Source organism: Hipposideros armiger, unplaced genomic scaffold (assembly GCF_001890085.2).
Source record: "Hipposideros armiger isolate ML-2016 unplaced genomic scaffold, ASM189008v1 scaffold_433, whole genome shotgun sequence".
NCBI classification, from domain to species: domain Eukaryota; kingdom Metazoa; phylum Chordata; class Mammalia; order Chiroptera; family Hipposideridae; genus Hipposideros; species Hipposideros armiger.
In genome coordinates this window covers 248,752-271,227 of record NW_017731783.1, presented here as the reverse complement: position 1 = coordinate 271,227, position 22,476 = coordinate 248,752, and the positions used below count along the sequence as shown (strand labels likewise).

The 22,476-nt window shown below is 38.4% G+C and overlaps 1 protein-coding gene across 12 annotated transcripts in view; it reads right to left on the bottom strand.

Moving 5' to 3' along the window:
• Window positions 1-22,476, bottom strand: part of DLGAP1 (DLG associated protein 1) — a 336,066-nt gene that overhangs the window by 267,109 nt on the left and 46,481 nt on the right. For 10 of the 12 annotated variants that reach the window (XM_019665110.1, XM_019665109.1, XM_019665111.1 and 7 more), the window contains exon 2: window positions 4,724-4,938. In XM_019665110.1, coding sequence (XP_019520655.1) covers window positions 4,724-4,938 — 215 coding nt within the window. Of the gene's footprint in view, window positions 1-4,723; window positions 4,939-13,605; window positions 13,720-22,476 lie in introns of all 12 variants that reach the window. The other 2 variants (XM_019665113.1, XM_019665114.1) reach the window with 1 other exon arrangement.

Sequence of the window (22,476 nt, the reverse complement as noted above, 5' to 3'; positions counted from 1 at the left end):
CAGTGACACTGCCCTCCACAGCTAAGATGCTGAACAACAGCTCAACCTGGAGCTGGGCTGCCATGGGTCGCCAGCGACGGAGTAGGCTGCAGTCCCTGTGGCAGTGGGTTTCCATGGGCTACCGTGTGTAGCCAGCAGCCAGCGTGAGCGGCCAGCAGCCGCAGTGAGCGGCCATCCAGAAGCTGGCGACTGATGTGCCTCGCCCGGGAAGAGCACAATGATGGTGCCAACTTGGGCCAGTGAAGCAGCATCCTCTACAACTAGACTGAAGAACAAAACAACAGCAACTTGTCTGTTCTCCTTCCCCCAATTCCCCAGCGCTGTTCCCATCCCTCCAATTCCCCAATAAAATCTTTAAAAAAACCCAAACTATTAGGAGATATGACTGGTCCTCCCTAGGGCCAAATATACACAGAAGTCTGGGGCCTTCTTGTCAATTTTAGAGGCGTTCACAAGTCTATAATGTTAGAAACTCTTTCTTTCTTTCTTTCTTTCTTTCTTTCTTTCTTTCTTTCTTTCTTTCTTTCCTTCCTTCCTTCCTTCCTTCCTTCCTTTCTTTCTTTCTTCCTTTCTTCCTTTCTTTCTTTCCTTCTTTCTTTTTTATTTAAGATTTTTATTTAAAAAATAGCTAACATACAATGCTATGTTAGTTTCAGATGTACACCATAGTTATTCAACATTTGTATACCTAAAGACATGATCACCATAAGTCTAGCAACAATCTGACACTGTCCATGTTACCACAATATTATTGACTATATTTCCTTTGCTGTAGATTAAATCCCCATCACTTATGTGTTTTTCTTTCTGTTTTTTTGAGACTGACTATTTCTTCCAGGAGAAATTTTTTCTTCATGCTTGGATGAAGGGCTAAAGAAATATGAAGAGATTTTGAAGTGCTGTTTGTCTAGGCTTAATGGACATTTAACTTTAGAATCTTTTAAGTGACAGCTCATGTAATGTTATTTTTAAAAATTTAACATTACATCTACAGTATCTTGAAAAGAAAAAGTCCAAGATGGGACCTGGACATGGTTTTAACTAATCATGGTAGCAGGCAGTAGTCTCAGTTCCAGAATAAATAGCATATTACAGCAAATCCAAGTAAAAGGCTTAAATTCTTTATCAGAGCCAAACTGTTGTGACATGCTTCGAGGGAACTGTGACCCCTAAGTCTCTCCCCTCTTGCCTGAGGATTTACTGTTACACATTCAGAAGTTATTTTTGAAAATAATAACATTCTTGGGTAATATGCCATTTAAGTTTATTGTTAGCTAATAACAAAGCAATAAGGAAAGGCTACAGTGAGATGAAATGATTTATTACTAGCTGTGGAAGAAGAGAAGGGAGTGAAAGAAATAATGATCCTCAGAGACTAGCTACAGGAGTTTTACAAACCAAAGATGGAGTTCATGTCTCAAGGCTACCTCTGACTCTAAGAATGTTCAACTGACCTTAGGCCTTATATGTCTGAAGACACAATAACTTATATTAAACAGCTAATGAAAACCAGCTTCATAAGTAAACCCTCTAGATACTTTTGAGAAACAGAAAAGGGAAAGGAAAAAAGAAAAATAATGTAAGAAAGTGTAGGAGTGCCTTCTCTCCAACATTTCTGAGAGAAGATAGGAGTTGAAAACCTCAGACAAAATGTTGCCCCAATCTCACTTGGCTAATTTTAGTTATCTTGGTTCATGGCTATGACTCATCCTTAAAGCTGTGAATTGCTGAGGAGGAAGGAGGAAAAAAACTGACTTAAATGTCAAAGAAGTAAGAACAAAAATATAGTTTCTTTTTTGGGGAGCTATAGTTCTAGGATATGGGGATCTTTTTTTCTCATGAGGGACTGAATGCTTCAAACTTCTAGAAAAATAATGATTTCCAGTCAAAACATCATCAAGGAATAGAAGACAGCATTGATTATGAATGATGTCATATCTGAATTGTTGCCTCCATTTTCCTTGTCTCCTTGTGGATCTCCTTAAATTCCATTAAACTATAAATCACTAATACGTAGTTGGGGGTGATGGAAGTTTAATATGTAGACTGTAATGAGATATGGGGCTCCTAAAGCAAGTGAGGTAGAAATGAATGTAGACAAACAGAACTATGAGAAATAGGTCTGAGGAGCGGGATGGTAGCACAGAGAAGAAAGGCATGTTTGTATGGTCAGATGTTGTCTTGCCTGATAAACAACAGGGGGCAACAGAAGTGGTTTGGTGAAACCCCATCTTAAGTCCAGAAAGAAAGTTTTTCTGTTTGTGAGGTGTCCCCTAGTAAATTGGTTATCATTTTGAATTGTCATAGGTTTAGAGGAAGAAAATAGAAGCCATTCTTATACTCTGTTCAATGATTAATGTCTCTGTCTGAAGTGCTGACCCTCTCTACTATCAGCTTAGCTGCTATCTCTGTATTGGCCTCTTTCTGCTCTTAAAATGGCTTAGCAGTAAAAGAAATTTATGATAGTGGTAAAAATAGGGTCCAAGGCATTAAAAGAAGATATTATGTAGAAGGCAAAATGAAAAAGAGTTCCAATGACTTCAGAGCAGATGCCCCACAGGCATGAAGCTCTGAGGAGTGTAGCTCCAAGGCACAACTGTGAACTTGATTGCTGCACATACCCCTGTCCTCAGCCTCCTTAGAGCGCGCTCCTCAACTTCCTTAGGGCTCGTCGTCCTCATACCTGGGTACTACTGTGAATAGCAGCAGTCACTGTCACTGTATCTCATCACGCAATTCCCAATGTGTCATTCAGCTGATGTGACAACTGTGTCCCATTAAACTAACAGGATACTTAGGAGTTGGAAAGGACTGTGGAGGTTGTAGAGTTCCATTGCTTGGTTTACAGATGGGAAAACTGAGATCTTGAAGGACCAAAAGACTTTCTTGCCCAAAGCATTCCCTCTTTTGCATCTTTTGGAAGATATCAATCAATGCCCTGGCAGTGACTACCTATTATTTTCTCTAGTCAAGAGATACTTAAAGTCCATACAAAATATTGGCCAGAAGAAGGGTCCATGACCACCCTTATTTCATACTGTTTTGCCCCACTGCTTCTATTATATATCCAGTGCTTTTCAAACTGGGTATATTTAATTTTCTGAGCTTCTGTGAAGTGTGCCCAAGTGTAGTGATGACCTATTTTAATTTTTCATTTGCATGACCAACTTTTACCTTGCATGGCCGTGTTATGGGTTGAATTGTGTTCCCCACATATATGTGTTGAAGTCCTAGCTCCCAGTACCTGTGAATGTGTCCTTATTTGCAGGTAGGGTGAGGCAGATTTAATCAAGTTAACATGAGGCCACTAGGGAGGGTCCTAATCCAATGTGACTGGTGTCATAAGAAGACAGTCACATAAAGACAGGCAGAGATGAGTGCTGCAGCTGCAAGCCAAGGAATGCCAAGGCTGGCCGGCCACAAGGAGAAGCCAAGAAGAGGCAAGGAAGGATTGTCCTCTACAGGTTTCAGCAGGAGCATGGCCCTGCTGAGACCTCAATTTCAGCTTCTGGCTTCCAGAACCATGAGAAAATAAATTTCTATTGGATCAAGTCACTCAGTTTGTAGTACTTTGTTATGGCAGCCTTAGAAAACAAAAACAGCAATAAAGACAAAGAGGAGGGCAACTGGAAGCCAAAGGAAAAGAAGAAGAGCTTCTTTTTTTAGGTTGGTTTACTAATGTCACTGGTACTAGTTTTTTATTGAAATAATCCAAAGTGGTTTCACATGATCCCTTGAAAAAAAAAATTGATGAAGGTAACTCTCCCTATCCACTTTCTTAAAATATAATGTAATTTGCAATTTAAATAAATTTCCATCATTGAATAGTCATCTGCTCTTCAGTGTGCTAGATTAATAATCTACAATAGTTTGTTTCCCTTAATCTGATGGCTTTGGGCTTTTTCTGTTTTATTTTATTTTGTAGTGTAACATAAATGCATGAATACTAATATGTATTTTCCGAAAATATGTAATCAAAGGTACTTAACAAACACTGATTATCTGTAATATATTTTTCAGGTCCAAATGATGATCCACATGATGCTATGTTCCAAGGCTCGGATGAACTCTCCATAAGTAATATTAAAAAATTAAATATAGCCTTGCTTAAAATAATCAATTTCAGTAGTTTCTTTTCTAAAGTTGTTCTCTGTTTACAAATAGCACAAATGGAGGCAAGGACTAAGTATATTTTTCAAAACAAAAGAACATTTTTAAGGTCTCACAAAATGCAATATGTATCGAGTGCCCAAATTTAAAAATGTGTATCAAGAACCTTCACCTATCACCCAATTTTCAAGCATGGCCACATACCTTAAGCTTCTTCAAGATAATCTGCTCTATTATATTACTCAATTATCTGAAAAATTCAAGGGCCTTTTAAGGAAGAGTTCCCTCATAGATTTAGTGGGTGAACAAATGTCCAAGAGCTGAGCTACCTGCATGTTCTCACTGACCAGAAATCTTAATTCCTTTCAGAAGTCATTCTGGATTATTTCAAACTCCTCTTAGAGGCTGAGAGTCCAGCTTATGATCGATGCAGAGTACACCTGGACAACATGTTTTTGAAAGCATTGGGATATACCAATCAGACCCAATGTTAAAAATCAACACTGACCCATCTATAGAATGTTTTCTGCTCTCTGTCTCTAGGAGTCACACACAATCTGATCTTAGGTGGTAATACAAGGACCACCAGAAATGTAGTTTTAGAAACACTTACTTGAGTGTGGTGAGTTCTGTAAGGGATGGCTGAGTAGCCTTGAGATAGCTTTCTCTTCGTGCAGCAACTTTGGGAGAAGGCTTGGGACTTGTGTCTGAGTCGCCACTATCTTCGTCTCCCATGGCCTTGATATAGCTGCCACTCCGCATTCTTCGGCATGGAATTTCATCATTTTTACCTCGAGGGGTATACCCTGTCCATTCATCTTGAGGAACCTATTTAGATATAAAACAGATTACTCATTTTTAAAGTAAAATCTCACATTTTTTATATGATTGAATATGGGTAATACAGGTAATTATCTAAAACTTTAGACATTAACTTTTCAATAATGGTGTTTTACAATAATTGGTTTGAAAATATTTTGAGTACATGCAAATCCAAGTATAAGTCTTTAGAAACAACCTGTGTATCAGGGAAATGAAAATCATTGGCTCTGATTTACTTCTCAGTTTTCTCATGCTGATAACTGAGTTAGGCATAAGAATGCTATTGGAAAAGAGACTGGTTTTATTTGAGCTTCTCATTTGTTTTCAATTGACATTTAAAATTCAAGAATGTTTCTGTTTTATCCACATCTTCCCTGAAACTTCTGTCTCTGCCATCTCATATCTAATCTCTTCTTCCTAAAACAGTGGTCTATACCAGTTGCATTGACTTCCTAATCATCTACGCTTTCTGAACCCCTCTTAATTTGGTTTAGCATTGATAGATCTGCTTAAAGCACTCTTTAAAGCTTTCTAATGATATCTTCATGAAAGCGACATTTTCTTAATTCAAATATTTTTTTGCCTTCACACACACACACACACACACACACACACACACACACACACACCATCTCTTAAGAGTTTCTCTACTTACCTGGTATAGCTACTACTGTACTTATCTGAACTATTCTTTTTATCTTGCTTTACTGGATCCTACTCTAAATCCCTAATTGTGGGTACTACAGAAGATAATGTTCTCAGTACACTGCTATTTTTCCTTTCTACAATTATTTCTGTTGAGTTCAGCAGAGCACCACACTATGCTATAGAGGACTTATTTATGACTTCCTCTTCAGTTCCTCTTAGATTTGCCACTCATATAGACTCAACCTCGGATCTCATTCCTCCTCCATTTGGTAAAAGAAATGAATAATTATCACTCTATACTCTTTAGGAAGTAACAAACAGTCTACAGTGCACAGGGCTTAATTTAAAAAGATGGGGGAGACTGGTTCTTGCCCTTAATACGTGTATTATGAAGATGAGAAGGCAAAGCATAAATAAATTTGGGAATAGTTCCAAATCAACATGTTAGCAAGTTTAAGATACAGTGTTATAAATGGACTATGCATAAAAAGACACTAGAAACAGGAGTTATCAGTAATGGTGATGGAGAAGTTTCCAGGAAGAGCTCCCGGAACTGGCCAGGTTTGCAATGAGAAGATAAAAAAAATAGGTAATATTTTGATGCTAACTATTTACTGATTATATATTAGATAATACACTGTTGCATTAGTAACATTTAACTATGCTAAGCAATTTGCTTATCGGGCCTTATTTCATGAACACAACCACTCTGCATTTTTTCTATGTTTCTTGGATGAGAAGCTGGAGCGCAGAGAGCTTTCGTCAAAGAACACATAGCTAGTAAATGGCAGCGCTAGGACTCAAAATATTTTGGTTTAACATTCAAAGATCAGAATTTACTTAATCCCAACTTTATGATTAATACCATATGAATCTTAGATCGTGTTAAGAAAATAGACTACAATGTCACATACACATATTAGACATAGATTTTTAAATGTTATAGGTTCTAAGAAGTGAGAATAGATGTTCCACTAAAAAAACACTATTCTTTTCCCCCTAAATTATAAATTTGTCTAAATAATTTGGAAGTTTGTGTCTAGAAAAATCAGACTATAGAGATGCTACTACTCATGGACCTGAAAACAATAGTTAATAGCTTCTTATACTGATAAAGTGTGATTAGGCTTCACTGTGCAACTTGTTTATTTTATGAAACAAATTCTTAGATTGTGATCCCTAGGTGCAGGCATTGTTCTAAATGCTGTGTAAATGTTAAGTCATTGGATCCATACAGCTGAGGGGTAGCATTATTATTATCCCTACTTTACAACCAAGGAAACAGGTTGTGTAACTCATCGTTACATAAGTCCCAGCTATAATGGGCGGGACTCCAACCAGCGGGGCCTTGCTGTTGACCACTATTTGATGCTGTCCCTCTAGAAGGTTATGATCAGTGGCACCTAGAGAACTGAACAATTATAGTCCTATGACACCTTTGTCATCTATTACATCTGATGCATTTACCTGTTATTAATTATAGTAGAAATAATGTAAAGTTTTTACTTTTTTTTAGCTAAAAAAGCATCGATATCACTATAGCAACAAGAGAGATTTCTGAGGGAAATTATAAATGTTGAGAACAGTCTTGTTTTCTTTCAATTGGCAGATGACTCACTGCAAAGATATGATCATGTTCAGAACCTCATTATTGGCTTATAATACATTTTATAAATTAAGTTTGTACAGCTAAGGGTCATAGATGATACACACAACATTACCAGTGCTTAGCACTGATGCACAGCTTCTAAGCATTACTCTCTGGAATATATCAGAGACTAAGGACAAACTTACTGGCTCACGTCACATATGAAACAAAATGTGGCAAATTTCTGTTGAGGTGTTTTTTTCCAATGGTAGTTTAAGATAGAAAATTGGACTTGTACTATATTATTGTGAAGAGAACCAGCTGGGAAGTATTTAATCTGTATAGCTTTTAATTAAACATAGTTTTCAAATGACAGCAGATAAGAAGTTGTATGAAAATGGCTTACATTGAAATGGAATTTAAAAGTGAATACATTATTTATACACTGAAAGGCAGTCTAGAACAAGATTACATTAAAAATAATGCAGAATTCAGTTCTAGGAAAAATGTAAAGAAACAGAAAGTCAGAACCTTGGAGAAGAAAAATACTATTGCTAAACATTAAGGGCTGGCAAAATTGGTATAATTGAGACACAGGGTTTATTTCAAGTCTCTTAAACTTTAAAGCAAAAGAGGAGAGTGTGGTCAGGTACACAGCTTTTAAAGAAAGCGCACCAGTTGTCAAGTGTCTAGAGTGTGAAAGGTTTCTTCCCTTTAATTGGAACAAAAGGAGACTTGTGGCTGCAGCTACTATTGTGATCTAGTTAAAGTTGCTGTATCTTTCTGCTTCAGTTGCACAGAGAAAAAGGATTTAGGGAAATACAAAGAAACAACTAACCTTGTAGCTGTCTGAGGAAGCCTTTATTATTACTGGCCCTAGCAGTTCAAGGAAACAGAAGTCTTGGTGAGAGAAGAAAGCTGGAGCAGATAGCAAAGCAGCCTGGTCACTTGATAACAGGCTAACCTGCTGTCTTGCTTGTCTGCACCAGCTTAAGAGGTGGCTGGACCCAACAAACATTAAAAAACCAGTAATAAAATCAATCTAATATAAGTTAGGTTTAACAATAGTTATGAATTAGAGAAAAAAAGAATCATTTGCTTTAAAATGCATATGTTTAAGCTTTATGTTTGATACAATGAAATTAGTGTGCATTTTTAAATTTGAGGTGTAGCCAGCCTGTAACTTAAAGTACATGTCATCATTCAGAAGTACAGAGACCTACCTCTGACCAAGGAACAGTGAAAACTAAGTGCTTTGATTACAGGATGAAAATGTTTTCTTTTTTCTTTTTTCTTTTTTTTAAGATTTTTATTGGGGAATTGGGGGGATGGGAACAGCGCTGGGGAATTGGGGGAAGGGGAACAGACAAGTTGCTGTCGTTTTGTTCTTCAGTCTAGTTGTGGAGGACGTTGCTTCACTGGCCCAAGTTGGCACCATCATTGCGCTCTTCCTGGGCGAGGCAGATCAGTCGCCGGCTTCTGGACAGCTGCTCACTGCGGCTGCTGGCCGCTCACGCTGGCTGCTGGCTACACACGGTAGCCCATGGCAACCCACTGCCACAGGGGCTGCAGCCTATGCCGTCGCCGGTGACTTATGGCAGTCCAGCTCCAGGTTGAGCTGTTGTTCAGCATCTTAGCTGTAGAGGGCAGTGTCACTGGCCCTCATATGTGGGATCCACACTAGGGCCCTCTGGCATCCCAAGCGCGTTCTTAACCATCGCGCCACTCGGCCGGCCCGAAAATGTTTTCTTAATTTAAATAATATCATGGACACAAAATGATGAGCCATTCTAATGATGGCTATAGTCTATTTGGGTACAGAACAAGTGAAAATTAAATACCACCTAATGAGGCATGCTTACATTTTCTGTCTCCCTCCCCTTCCTCTCTTTGCCTCTCTCTCTTCTTCATTTACTTACGCAAGTATTTTTTGCTTGTTTATCTTCCAGCCATGGTCTGAGTGCCGGAAATACATAGCAGTGAACAGTACAAATGTTGGTCCCATGCTATTGAGCTTACATTCTAGGAGAGCAGGAAGAAGTAGGTAATAGACAAGTATACCAATAAATGAACAAGGTCGTTTCAGAAACCATAAATGCCATTAGGAAAATAAGATGGGGTGATGTGACCAAGTGGCTGGAAGGGAACTGCTTTAACTTGTTCCTCATAGAAGCCGCTCTGAAGAGGTAGTATCTGAGAGGCGATCTGATGACCAAAGGAGCCAGCCTTGAGGAGAGCTGGGGGAAGAACTTCTGTTCCAGGCAGGAGGATCGGCCAGTGTGAAGTCTCTTGACTAAGTATAAGCTTGGTGTAACCAAAGCCTAGGCAGGAATATGACAGCGAGCGAAGTGAAAAGAGGATAGGCTAGGAGGGCAGGGTCAGGTCTCCTAGGGTCTTGTAAGCCCATCGCAAATATTCCTTAACAGCTGATTTCAGCAGTCTCACAGCAGCTTCTCCAACTGCTCCAGCCTAAATTGATCTCCTTTATGAAATCTACAGCACGTATCATTTACATATGGGTCAGCAAACTATAGCTGACAGACTAACTCCAGCTTGCTACTTGTATTTATAAATAAAGTTTTATTGGCACACAGCCATGCCTATTCATTACATATTAACCATGGCTGCTTTCCAGGTACAAGGGCAGAGTTGTATAGTTGTGATGCAGAGTATGTGGTCCCAAACCTGACTCACATGTTCCTTTCGAGTACTTAATTTGCATAACCATACAATGGTATTTGTATACACTACTTGTTTATGTGTCTTTATGTCATCGTTCCAAATACTCAGTGAACTCATTGAAATCAGGGAAGCGGCATTACTGAAGGGTCAAAGGCCTGGGATCTGCAGTTAGACTGCCCAGGTTTGAAATCCTATTGGGACAATAACTAGGAACTTTCATGGGCAGCTTAACTAGCTTTTCTGTGCCTCAGCTTCCTTTTCCATTTCCTACCCTATAGAGTTATTTGTGGATTACATGAGGTAATGCCCACAAGCACACAGGAAGTGCTCATAAAGGTCTGTGTGGTGGGAGTTCAGCACCACTCACAGCATGCAGGATGGTACCGAGCACACAGATGCTCCCTAAGAATGGATGACATTGGCTTTCCAAGAAGACGCTGACGCCGCTTTCAATTTTCTTTGGTAATAGAGGGACAGAAATAATTGAAATATGGCAAGCAGAAACTTAAATTCCTAATATATCGCCTACTCCCATCATTTTTAAGGGAAAGTTCCCCATCAGGAAGTAGTGCACAGCCCTCTGTCCTGGGGACTTACTTTTATCCCACTTCCTTGGGACTCTTCCTCGCCTGGCCTCCCGGTGATCAAACCTCAAAGGCCTCCTTTTGGTTCACAAAGCAGAAACCTTAGGGAAGAAACCTTTGCGGGAACTATTTTTGTATCTGGAGAAGATGTTTTTAGAAACGTTGAGCCTAGAACTATGCATTCCAGATGTATGATGACTGTCAAGGCCAACAGCTGGGGGTCAGGGAGGCTGTGGGCTGCATGAAGGTTCTACTCTGTGTAGCTCTTGGTCAAAGGGGTAGGGGAGAGAAAGGTCAGGAAAGGTAAAGACGACAAGCTTCTTACTATTTATTTTGCTATTTCTAGGGTTTAGTACAGTGCTGGAAACAGAATAGGTTCCTGGGTAAATGTGACTGTGAATGAATGAATGAATTCTAACACCAACTTTGCTTCCACTCACTGTGTGTGAACTTGGATAAGTTACTTCACCTCTTTGATACAGTTTTTCCATCTGTAAAATGTGGGTAATAATAAGTGTGCAATGAATACAGATGTGTATGAATATAAAAGCAAATGGAATATATATGTAATCCTATATCAAAGTAGAAAATTATAAATATAAAAATTTCATCTATATATATATCTATCTTCTGTAGTGAAAAATTGGCTTTCCTAACTTGGCCCACAGGCACAAAAATCTGTTTATCACTCTTCAAGACCTTTGGAAGTGGACTCTCTCTGGTGCTGCCATATTTTTGTTTTGTTTTGTTTCGTTTTGTTTTTTTTCTCTTTAGGCTTCCCCAAACTCTGTTGAAGGAGGAACACCGTAGTTCTGGGAGATCTGTGAGCTAAATCTATAATAAGCTAGGGTTCCTTTAAAAATCTTCACCATAGGGAACTTTTACAGATGATATGATTCAAGGTACTACCGTCTGTCTGAATGAGTCAAACACTTTGCTGATTTTTTGGGGGAGGGGAGGGCTATTTCCCCTTGGTTAATAAAATTTCCATTTTAAATAGACAAGTTACTCTTATTTTTACCTTTCTTTAGATTTTTTTTCTAAGATCCAAATACCACATATCACTGAATCTAAGATACCAGTGCAAACCCCTAAATATTTTTTGTCCCATTAAGAAAGAAATAAACTTCACGAATTATATTCTGACATACAATAGATTATATGATGCATTCCAATATCAAAGATGCTAAAATGTAAAAATATGGGTCTTTGAATCAATTAAACACCCTTTTAAAGAATATGTGCAAAAATAAGAACAAGAAATGGATGTATTCTGGGATAGTAATTATAAAACTTAAAGTTCATATTTCTTAGTAAAAAATTTAGTTAATAACAATTAGCATTCATCTATGTCATGCTTTTGCAAAAAAACATAAGTACACATAATATCTCATGATCCTTACAACTACCTTGAAGGATAAGAAGAGTAAGTATTATAATTTCACCTTTTCAAGTAAAGGAACTGAGGTCAGAGTAGTTAGTAGTTAACCCAGGGTGACACAGTGCCCAAGCTGGGGTCTGCTGTACACAGTCCAGAGAATCCCCTCATCCCCACCCCCGCCATATTCAGATCTTAGCTGTCTTGTGAGTAACAATTATTATTTTATGATAATCTAAAGAACACATATTTTAGATAAGAAAACAACTCTTTAGGGTTTTAAGTTCTGTCTGGATGGAAAAACTTAATAAAATAAAGATTACATGCCTTGAAATCAAAGTTGTAAGAAATACTATTTCAGTGTTGGGAAGGCTTAGTTTTAAAAGACTCTTCCAAAGTACACATGGTTTGAACACCCACTTTGGCTGGGCTGCAGTCATAAAGTGTAACTAAATGTAGATAGAGTCAGTCATTCCGTGTCAATGATGGTCTGAGAGATGATGGCTGGGAAATGAAACCATGTGTGAGCGACTCTTAGCAAATAATCTCAGGATGGGAAGTTGGATGGTGAGGTTTGGAGTAATGAAAATGCGTGAGATTTGGGGAAATCTGAGAGCCACAAAAGGAATGAAGACACTTAGAACGCCGGGACAGCTGAAATGGAGCATATATCCTGACAGATACCAGGGTAGGTCAGTGCAATTCTGTGAGTAGCTCTGCATTGCAGAGATTTGGGAGGAAAACTGATGAACCTAAAACTGAGGTGGGATTTAAAACAAAGTTCTATTTCATAAGGAATCAAAAAGGCTGGGAAAAACAACCTAGACATTTGATTGATTAGACAGAAATAAAGACAATATAGCAAGGAAGGCAATGATTAAAATGGTGGAGATCAATTATAGATTTATATTTGCAAGGCTACCCCTCAGCAGCTGTTGATTTCTTCCCAAGCACAGAGTATGCCAATAAAAGCAACCAGGTAAATGAAGGTGCTTGGCTCTGACCGAGGGGAGTCAACCTACCGATACTTGGCCTTTCCTGAGCTTGATGAGGAAAAGTAACTATGAGGAAAAATTATATTTATGAAAGAAGAGCTAGGGATCTGATATTTATGGAATAAACTGATATTTGTGGAATAGCCTCAAAGGGCTGGAGTGATACCTATCTTACTTTATTTTAATCCTTCTAGCAGTCTTATGAAATAGGCATTACTATGTCTATTTTACTCCCGCAAAACTCAGACTTGAAAAGCTGAAGTTATTTGCCCGAAGTCATAACGATGAGTAGGAGTGTGCATTTGTTCGACACCAAAGCTTTTAATAAAATTACCCTGCCTCTGATGAATATGTTGACTGAGTGAATGAACAAATAAACTAAAAGAAAAAAACAGAGTGCACCACTCAACTGTATTGTTTTAAAAAAAATAAAACGTACTATTAAAATAAGCATAACTATTATAACATTTTGTGACTAATTTGCTAGCATAGATAAAAAGGGTTTGAAATAAATACTTAAAATAATTATGAAGTAAAACAGTGTTTGCTGTCTCATTGTTTTATGGCGCCCCGGCTCAAACACAAATGGACACTTTGTGGGGAATCAGAAACTTACAAGAGAGCCACACTTTTTTTCAAGGGTGGCTTTGAGGGCCTCCAAGAACCCAGTGTTTTTTCAGCATTTGTAAGAAAGCTTTACCCTGGATTTCTGGTTCCTGCCTGCTACTTTTCACAGAAATGGCTTTAATGTATTGGCCTTCTAAGCACTTTTAGTGAGCTCTCAGATTCCCTACTCACTCGGTTCCTTTGCATCTTCTTTGCAGCTGGGAGAACTGCTTTTCTGCTCCACACAGCTTTCAACTTGACAAATGCGACTTGGCATAAGTGTCCCTGCAGCCTTTTTAGCTTGCTCTTCTCATAGCAAAAGCAGAAAAAAAGAGCAAGAATAGGAAAATTACAATTACGTGACGTGCAGATTTCAAGGCCTGATTGGTGTTTTCCAATCAGATTTCCCTGGCAACCGCCCTTTTTAACTCCCCTTGAAGCCTGAAGCTGGTGTAAAAATTTGCTTCAGATTGCTTAAAAATTACCTTTTAAAGACAAGAGTAAATACCCACCTCTTTCAAAGTAGGTCACATGCCCTTTAACACATCTCCCTCCAAACAACATTTTTAAATGCTCTTGAATAGAACTTTGTAAACCGTGCTATGCAATGGTAGTTCCACTATGACCCTATGGAATTATTTTCACCCACGGACATTTATAGGTATCTACAGGATACCCAGCACCACAGCAGGTGCCAGGTAAATACACCAAAAGTATTTTATAAAACAAAGTCTTTTGGTCTCAAAGTCTTTCACTTACAAGTTTTAAGTGTATCAGGCAAATCTGAGGGAATGGTTGTAGAAAAAGAGTAAGAACAGTTTTAAAGCAAGTCAAGCTGAGCTGAGTTGAGTATTCAATTTCAGTACCTCCAAATTACCTACTGGGTTTGCAGTTTATTCTTAAAAGTACTCTTTTACGGTGGCAAAACTGTTCCTTAGAAGTTGAATGTTCCATAGGAGTATGAAGTGCATGGATGCCATTGAGAAATGACACTACAGGGGAAATGCAGAGGGGCAAGTTCTGTGACCCTTAAAGAAGGAGAGGCATCCCCCTTTGGGGGCTGGTAGAAAATGTTACTGAGGGTTCGAGTCCAGCCTGAGCTGAGCAGCCGCTGAGCTGCCAACAGGTAGCAGGATGGCTCAGCTTAAAAAAAAAAAAAAAAAAAAAGAAAACGTTACTGAGGTGATGGCTGACTTCAAAGGAGGAACCATTTGTTGGGAAGACTCCCTCATGATACCACATCAAGAAATAGTAACTAAGATATTACATTCCAGTATGGAGACAGGGGAGGAAAATGAACTTTATTCATTGGCCCCCTTGTATTTTGACTATAGTGGACATCTGTGAGTTTTGCCACCTCACTTCCACTTTCAGTTCTTGTAGTCATATCCCTGTGATTTTGCTTTAGAGAAACTTTCCTCCCCTCACTTGAAGTCCATGTGTTTCAGCGGTAACATAATAGTTGGGCTCAGCCAATCAGCAAATCACAGTGCCACTGCTCAGCTCAGGGCTGAGAGTTTGATTTAATCAGCAAGTGCTTCTGGACCTTGGAATGCTAGAACAAAGATATTTCTGATCATTTAGTACATCAACAGGGAAGCAATTAGCTTTTGGATTTGCTGATAGCCATTTTATAATCCCTAGTACACAAACATTATTTCACATAATACAGAAATGCTGTATTATTAATCCCATTGCAAAGATAAGAACATTGAGATAGCACTATTAAATAACTTACGCTAAGCTTTACAACTAGTAAATCATAGTCAGAATTGGAAGGCAGATTTGTCTCACTCAAATTTCTATGTTCTTTTCATAATACCGTGTTGCTGTCTATAAATTTCAAATCTTTAGTAACAATAATTTTCCATTAAACATAAGACTCAAGAGTTAAGTTGCTGGGAGAAAGAATGCTATAACATTTTGAAACATGTAACAAGTAATAAGCATTAAATGCTTGGAGGAATCAAAAGACTAAAAAAGTAACGTCCACAGAACACCCATCACCCAGTAGTTATAGTTGGCTACAAGCTTTAGTGAGATATAAGGAAGAACACAAACATCCTAAAAGATTGCAAGATAAAAGCAACAGAGGTTTGGGTCTATGGTAAATACCTTATATTTATTTCTACTGACTATATAATAAATAAGCTAATTTGGAACCCTTTCTTAGTTTTTAATGCAACTGTTCATTTTTATCATGTGTTTCTGGCATATTGGAGGCTATCTGTTGGCTTTCAATGGCTAGCAAAGCCATGGTATTTTTTCATTATTGCTGTAGTCACTAGGGTGGTGGTGTCTGTCCACCACATCCCCTGTGATTTGTACCTATAATTCCCAAAATTGAGTTCCCTGAGGCAAACTAGAATTCTGTGTCTGGTGTTGAGGAGCAGGTAAGTGGGTAGAAGGTTAGTGATCTTCTTCCTGGGGTCAATAGAAGCCCAGGTGTCGAGATATCATTCATAAAACTAAATTTCAGTGTTGGCTAAAATCTCATAAATCTCTCAGCACATCTGAGACCCTACTACTTGTCAAATGCTTATGAATATGGATCTTTTCCCTTAGAAGTTAAAATCTGATCTTATTATGAGTAAATGGTACAGCTCCTTTGGAGTCTATTAAATATCAAGTCACTCATCTCCAGTATTAATGCTTAATTCAAAGATTATGAACACTGAAATAAATTTTAGCAAATATTTTCCTTTAGTTTCTCTGTCATTGATTTTCGGATACTAAGTTTCTTAACTGAGGCTATAAATTATTCCTACAAATTAAGTGAATCATTAACTTTATTATTCGGCACCTATAAAGAAAAAAATCAATATATTTGAGATACAACTCAAAATTTTCTGCTTTTCATCACTAGCATCTGATTACTAGTCTATCTCAATTCCGTTTGGGCCTTTTATTCCAAGTGATGTTCATAACACCTAAAAGTATACTACTTTCATCTGGGCCAAAATAGAATTTTTTCTTCATGAATTCTGCTCATACTAATTCAATGAAGCCATCATCTTTCAAACTACATGAATCTAGTTCTTGATATCTAGGAAGAACTGAATAATATTTCAGGGGTTCTTATGCATGTGTGTAATAACACAATTCCACTCTAATAATCGCCATATGGAGAAGTTGCCTCTTGAGGATTTGAACTTCAAACCTATATTACAACCCACTTCCTTTAGGCAGCGTGGTATCTAGAACTAACAGGATTGTCACACAAAGAATGTGCACAGAGCAATATGATCCACTCAGTAGCCATCTGTTAAGCCAGTATTTCCAAACTAGCTTAAGCTTCATGAAAAGAAAATGTTCCAACTGGAGCATTCATTGTAGCATTTGAGGTAAGGTTTCTTAGACCAAACTTTATTGTGGCAGTCTCTTCTTTCACTTAGTGGTTAAGCTGGAGTTAAAATACCATTTGCTTTGTGACTGTTCCAAAATACTTTAAAAGCCTTCGTTCACTTATTTAATGAGCATATTATTGTGAAGTAGGTGCTGCTTTAAATACTAAAGATATAGCAATGAATGAACACACACAAAATCTGCCTTACTGGGGAAGACAGGCATTAATAAGATAAGCAAAATGTATGTTAGATGGTGATACGTGCCATGGGATAAAAGATAGCAGAGGAGGGGAACAGAGTGTGCATGCGGAGGTGGGAGGGTGTTGGACATGGGAGGTTAGAAAGCATTGTCATAGAACCTCACTGCCTAAAGATCGAATGTGGGAGTGAGTTAGCCCTGAGGTCTGCAGGGAGAGCGCCTGAGGTAGAAAGAAGAGTGGGTGAGAAGTCCTGAGGTGAGACACACCTGCAACACTGACAATCAGAGTCCAGGTGGATGAAGTGGAGTGACCGGAAGCAGAAGCTGAGCACAGAGTAATGATGGGCAGGTGTGGAGTTCAGATCACATGGGCTTTTCAGGCCACTGTAAGGACTATGGCTTTTACTCAGGGTGAAATGGGAATAAAATGGAGGTTTCATGAGAGATGCTATACATTCCGGTTTAAGAGGATTACTTAGTTTGGTGAGTTGAGAATGACTAGAGGGGAATGAGTGTGAAATTAAAGGGAGAGTTAGAAGGCTCATGCAATAATCAAGACTAAAATTGAAGGGGAGGCATGGTGGTAGCATTGGGGGTTGGGAGAGGATAGGACCAATTGGTTTCTTAACAATTATTTGAACGTGGAGATTGAGAGAAAGAAAGGAGTCCAAGGATAACTCTAAGGTTTTATCTAAGGTTTTGATCAACTGGAAAGATTGAATTCCCATTAGCTGAGATGAGGAGGCCTAATGGAGGCACAGACTGGGGGACAAAGTTTAGGAGTTTAGTTTGGGGCATACTATGTTTGAGGTGCCCCTGAGACATCTAAGTAGAGAGGTTGAATAAGGACCTGAATATACAAGTCTGGGAGTTCAGGCTATGTGGGCTACAAAAAAAATAAATAAATAAAAATGTGGGCATTTACATGGCATTTAAAGCTCTAAGAATGAATGAGATGATCTAAGAAATGAGTGTTGGTAGAAGGGAGAAGTGGCCCAAGAGTTGTGCCCATTTGGCACTGATCCAACTGCAGGAGACGGGTAGCTAGGAAGGAACAAGCGACTGGTCTGAGAAGAATCATCGAGGTGTGTTGCCCTGGAAGCTGAGTGCAGAAAGTTGTTCAAGGAAGAAGGAGTAATAAACTGTCACAGTGATCTTAATCCCACTGGGACACTAAATCAGAAACTTCGATTTTAACTCTTAGTCATTAGCTGCTTTATACAAAGAGTTCTGCTGTTCATTAATTAGCTGTATCTTCCCAGCAAGACACAAGCTTCTTGAGAACAAGGCTTTTGTTTTCTTCTTCTTCTTCTCTCTCTAGAGTGATAGTTTTTAAATAGCTTTTGACTGTGTTTCACAGTAAGAAATCCTGGGTTGTCGGAAAAGTCATGACGCATTTTTGCAACGAAAAACAGAAAAAATATGTTATGACTTTTCCGACAACCCAATACATCCTACTGTGAAAACCAGTATATGCACATATGCAACTGAAAGAAAGAAAAAAGAAAGATTTAACCTCTCTGCATGCCATGCACACTATCTTCTTTTCTATTTCCTTCTATTGAATCCTATTTAATTAAAAATAATGTTGTTTGTGACCCACTGAATTAATTTCACTAGCCACTAATAAGTTGCAACTACTGGTTTGAAAAGCACTGCTTTAAGAACATCCAGCACAGAACCCCACCACTTTCATTATTGATCAGAAGCCACTTTATTCATCTTCATTTCTTTCAAAATAACTTCTGTAAGGCAACTGCTTAATATGTGCTTGTTTGATGAATAGTTTGAGACCCTAAAGTACTACTCCTTCAGTTGGGTTACCTTTACTTTTACTGATCGTATTTGTGTAGAAGAATATTCCTTAAAAGCTCTCTATCTTCAGGATTAGGGCAGACAGGAGTGTCTTTTGAATGGGTCCCTGAAGCCATTCTGGCCAGAACTAGAGATGCCAACCAGATGGAGTGGGTCCACCAGTTGGCTTAGTGCCAACTGATATTGAATGTGTTTGCATGTTCTTATATATCAGCTTCAGGGAGCAGGGGTGGTTGGGTTCAAAACATTTAAAAAAACTAAACTAACTCACTAAATATTAATTTTAGAAAAGGATTTCATTCATCTTAGAACAATTATGACTTTTTCTTTTAATTGCTAAGGTAGTAGACATCAATATGAAGCTTCTGACATTGAATATCCACCACCAAAATAGATGGACCTGGGATAAAAATTACTGGTAATAACATGTTATTAAATAAAATAAATAAGAATTTAAAAATGTTCAACTATAGAAATGATGTATAATTAAACCTAGACATTTCATCTAAGAAATCTTTATAGCATTGGGAATATAGTCAATCCTGTTGTAATAACTATATATGGTGTCAGGTGGCTACTAGACTTATCACGGGGATTGTTTTGTAAATTATATAAATGTCTAACCACTATGCTGTTCACCTGAAACTAATATAAAATAATGCTGGATGTCAGCTGTAATTGGAAAAAAAGAAGAATTCTTTAAAATAAGAACTTGGCACATAGTAAGTCCTCAATAAATGTCAGGTAAGTTTTAAATCCTTCTCCATACAGCACACCTACAAAAGTGACACAAGAAGGTGGAATATTTTTTTACCATGTAATTCTTACCCCTGTAGATTTTCACTTATATGGAAGGAGCATGGTGCAATGAATATAGCATAGATTTTGGAATCAAATAAATCTGGGTCCAAATCTGAATCTATTACTTACCAGACATGTGATTTTGGCCCAGTTACCTTAATATCTTTTAACTTTAGTGTTCTCGAACATCAAATGAAGACAGTAATACATCCTTCAGGGACTTACTATAAGGATAAAGATGATATATAAAAAAATGTATATTACAAAAAACTTGTTTCTGGACTTCAGATGATATTTTTATGTAGAAATCATGTCATAAGTGATGGTTTAATTTCCATATGGGGTAAACCCTACAGCTTTAAAAATTCAAAATGGAGCTGACCCATGATGTACTATGCAATAGTTCCAAGACTCTTTCAGCCTGGGGGTGCGACGGGTTTGGGGTGGGATCTCCAGAAGTCTGCATGTAAGGGATGGTGGGTCAGTAAATGTCTCAGAACAGAACAGAAAAAACAGAGATTTGTTTTAAGGAATCGGCTCACATGATTGTGGGGGGTGGCAATTGTGTAATCTGTAGGGCAGGCTGGTAGGTCAGAAACTTAGGCAGGAACTAAAGATGAAGAAATTCTTGAGGTGGAATTTATTCTGCCCAGGGAAGCCTAAGTTTTCCTCTTAGGCCTTTCAATGGATTGGATGAGGCCCACCCACATTACTGAGGGTAATCTTATTTAGAATCAACTGATTGTAGATATTGATCGTCTGTACAAAATTCCTTTACAGTGACACCTAGATTAATTAGTGTTTGATTACATAACTGAGTACTCTAGCCTAGCCAGGGGGCCACATAGAACTAACCATTGAAGATGGGATCGCAAGTGGCAGCTTCTGGGGCAGACAGGGACACCTCAGTGCTTATTCATATAAAGGTTCTCTTCAGTTGCGAGCTGTATGTGTTCCCTTCATTCTTCTAAGGAGCAAGTTTGGGTCAAAGACCTAAATTTAAATTCCAACTTCCTAAACAGTTGTTCAGGAGGCCCACAAAGGCCCCCAAGCAGAGTGAGCCTCTGACGTGCTGACTTTGCACCCAGTGCCTAACAGAGTACTTGGCACATCAAGTTAATTGACATGTTTTTAAGAGCAACGGGTCAATCATGAAATTTTTGATTCTTGTTCAAAAATGAACAGGAAAATCTACAGTCACCTGAAACATCACACCACATAAAATAAATAGGCATTTCAGAAAATGATCATTTATTTAAGCCCTTCTACATTCTGAAAGACCAAGGATTCCATAATGGCCTGCCCTAGTAAGACAATATAGAGCTAACCTGAAAAAAAATATTTGCTCTAACAACAGGCACATACTATTAATGTAACCCTGATCATATTATTTTAAAGCCAATTGTTTACAAATGTGTCTCACCCACCAATCTGTAAGCCACTTGAGAGGAGAGATGACATCATTCATCTGGCAGAGACTATGTCTTATTCATGCCTATATTCCCAGTTCCAAGGAGAGTATCAAATAAAATAAAATAAAATAAAACTGCTTGCCAAATCTTTTATTACATCTCCTGAGTTATGATTGATTTACTAATCAATTCAGAAGTAAGCACTGAAACTTTTAGTCCCGGATTTCCCTTTACCAATGGCAGGGAACAAACGTAGCATCAGGTGAGGACAAGAAGGAGGGAGCTGAGCAGGACATGTCAGGAGGGGTCCTGGTGCACGGAGGAGCTGGTGGGGGTGGGGCGTGTAGAATCATAGTGATGGGTTTGGGGTGCAGACACATAACCAGCCTCCAGAGGAGAGGATTTGGTGGCCTCCAGGGAGCTGCAGTTGAATGTTTCTGTGGAGATCTTCAGGGAACCACAACCACATCCCCCAGCAGGGTCAATGGAACTCCCCCAGGCCCAGTGAGCCCCAACACCAACCAGATCGTGCAGGGCCAGTCAAGTAGGATCCTAAAATTGCCATCTCATCCAGTGGATTCCCAGGACATTTTGTGAACCACTCACTCTAGATATGCTCTGTGGAAGCGAGTTCCAAGATAGAAGAGGCTGGGAGATGCTCTATATTACACTGCTTCCTTAGAGAGTTGCCATTCATATTAGCATCTAAAGATTCCAGGATGTCAGCCAGTAAGGAAAGCTGAGGATATCATGGAGTTTATCAAACTGAATTCCTTTTCTTCACATGAACATGTATTCACAACATGTTTTGGTAAATGTCCATCCCTCATTTACAAATGAAGAAAGAAACTGATACCCAGAATGTAAATTACAGTTTATATGGCTAATAAGGGTATAGAATTGGGCTAAAATCTAAATCTCTTCTCTCTTGGACCTGTGTGCTTTCAGCTTCATCATACTGTAACTATCCAATGAAAAAATGATGAATGTATATGAATACTTTTCAACAATTTGTAAAACTGGTTTGCTCTCTCTGAATGCAGATGTACAGGACAAAAATGCAAGGTGGCCTCCAGGTGTAGAAAGGAAGAGCCAGAACAAAATCCAGTCTTTGGGAACTTACACTTTGTGTTGAGCCTATGCCATTATTTGGTTCACTCAAGGAATTGGTGCAAATGAACCAGCAATAGAGAAATGAAAGTGGCATTGGCCTGTAAAAGTAGGTATGTGTCACATGTCTTGCATTTTATATCATGAACCTATACCATGCCAATCTTTTCCAGTAAAACCTGTAATGAAGTAAGAATATTTTATTCAGGATAATAAGTGATTAATCTTTGGATGTCGAAGAACCTTTGCTAATGACATGCACACTTCATTATTCCTTCTATCACCAAATATTGACCGGAATTCTTAATCTCTCTCACACACATGAACATATATGCACACTTCATACTCAATGATGATGTTTTTTTTCCTATTACAGACA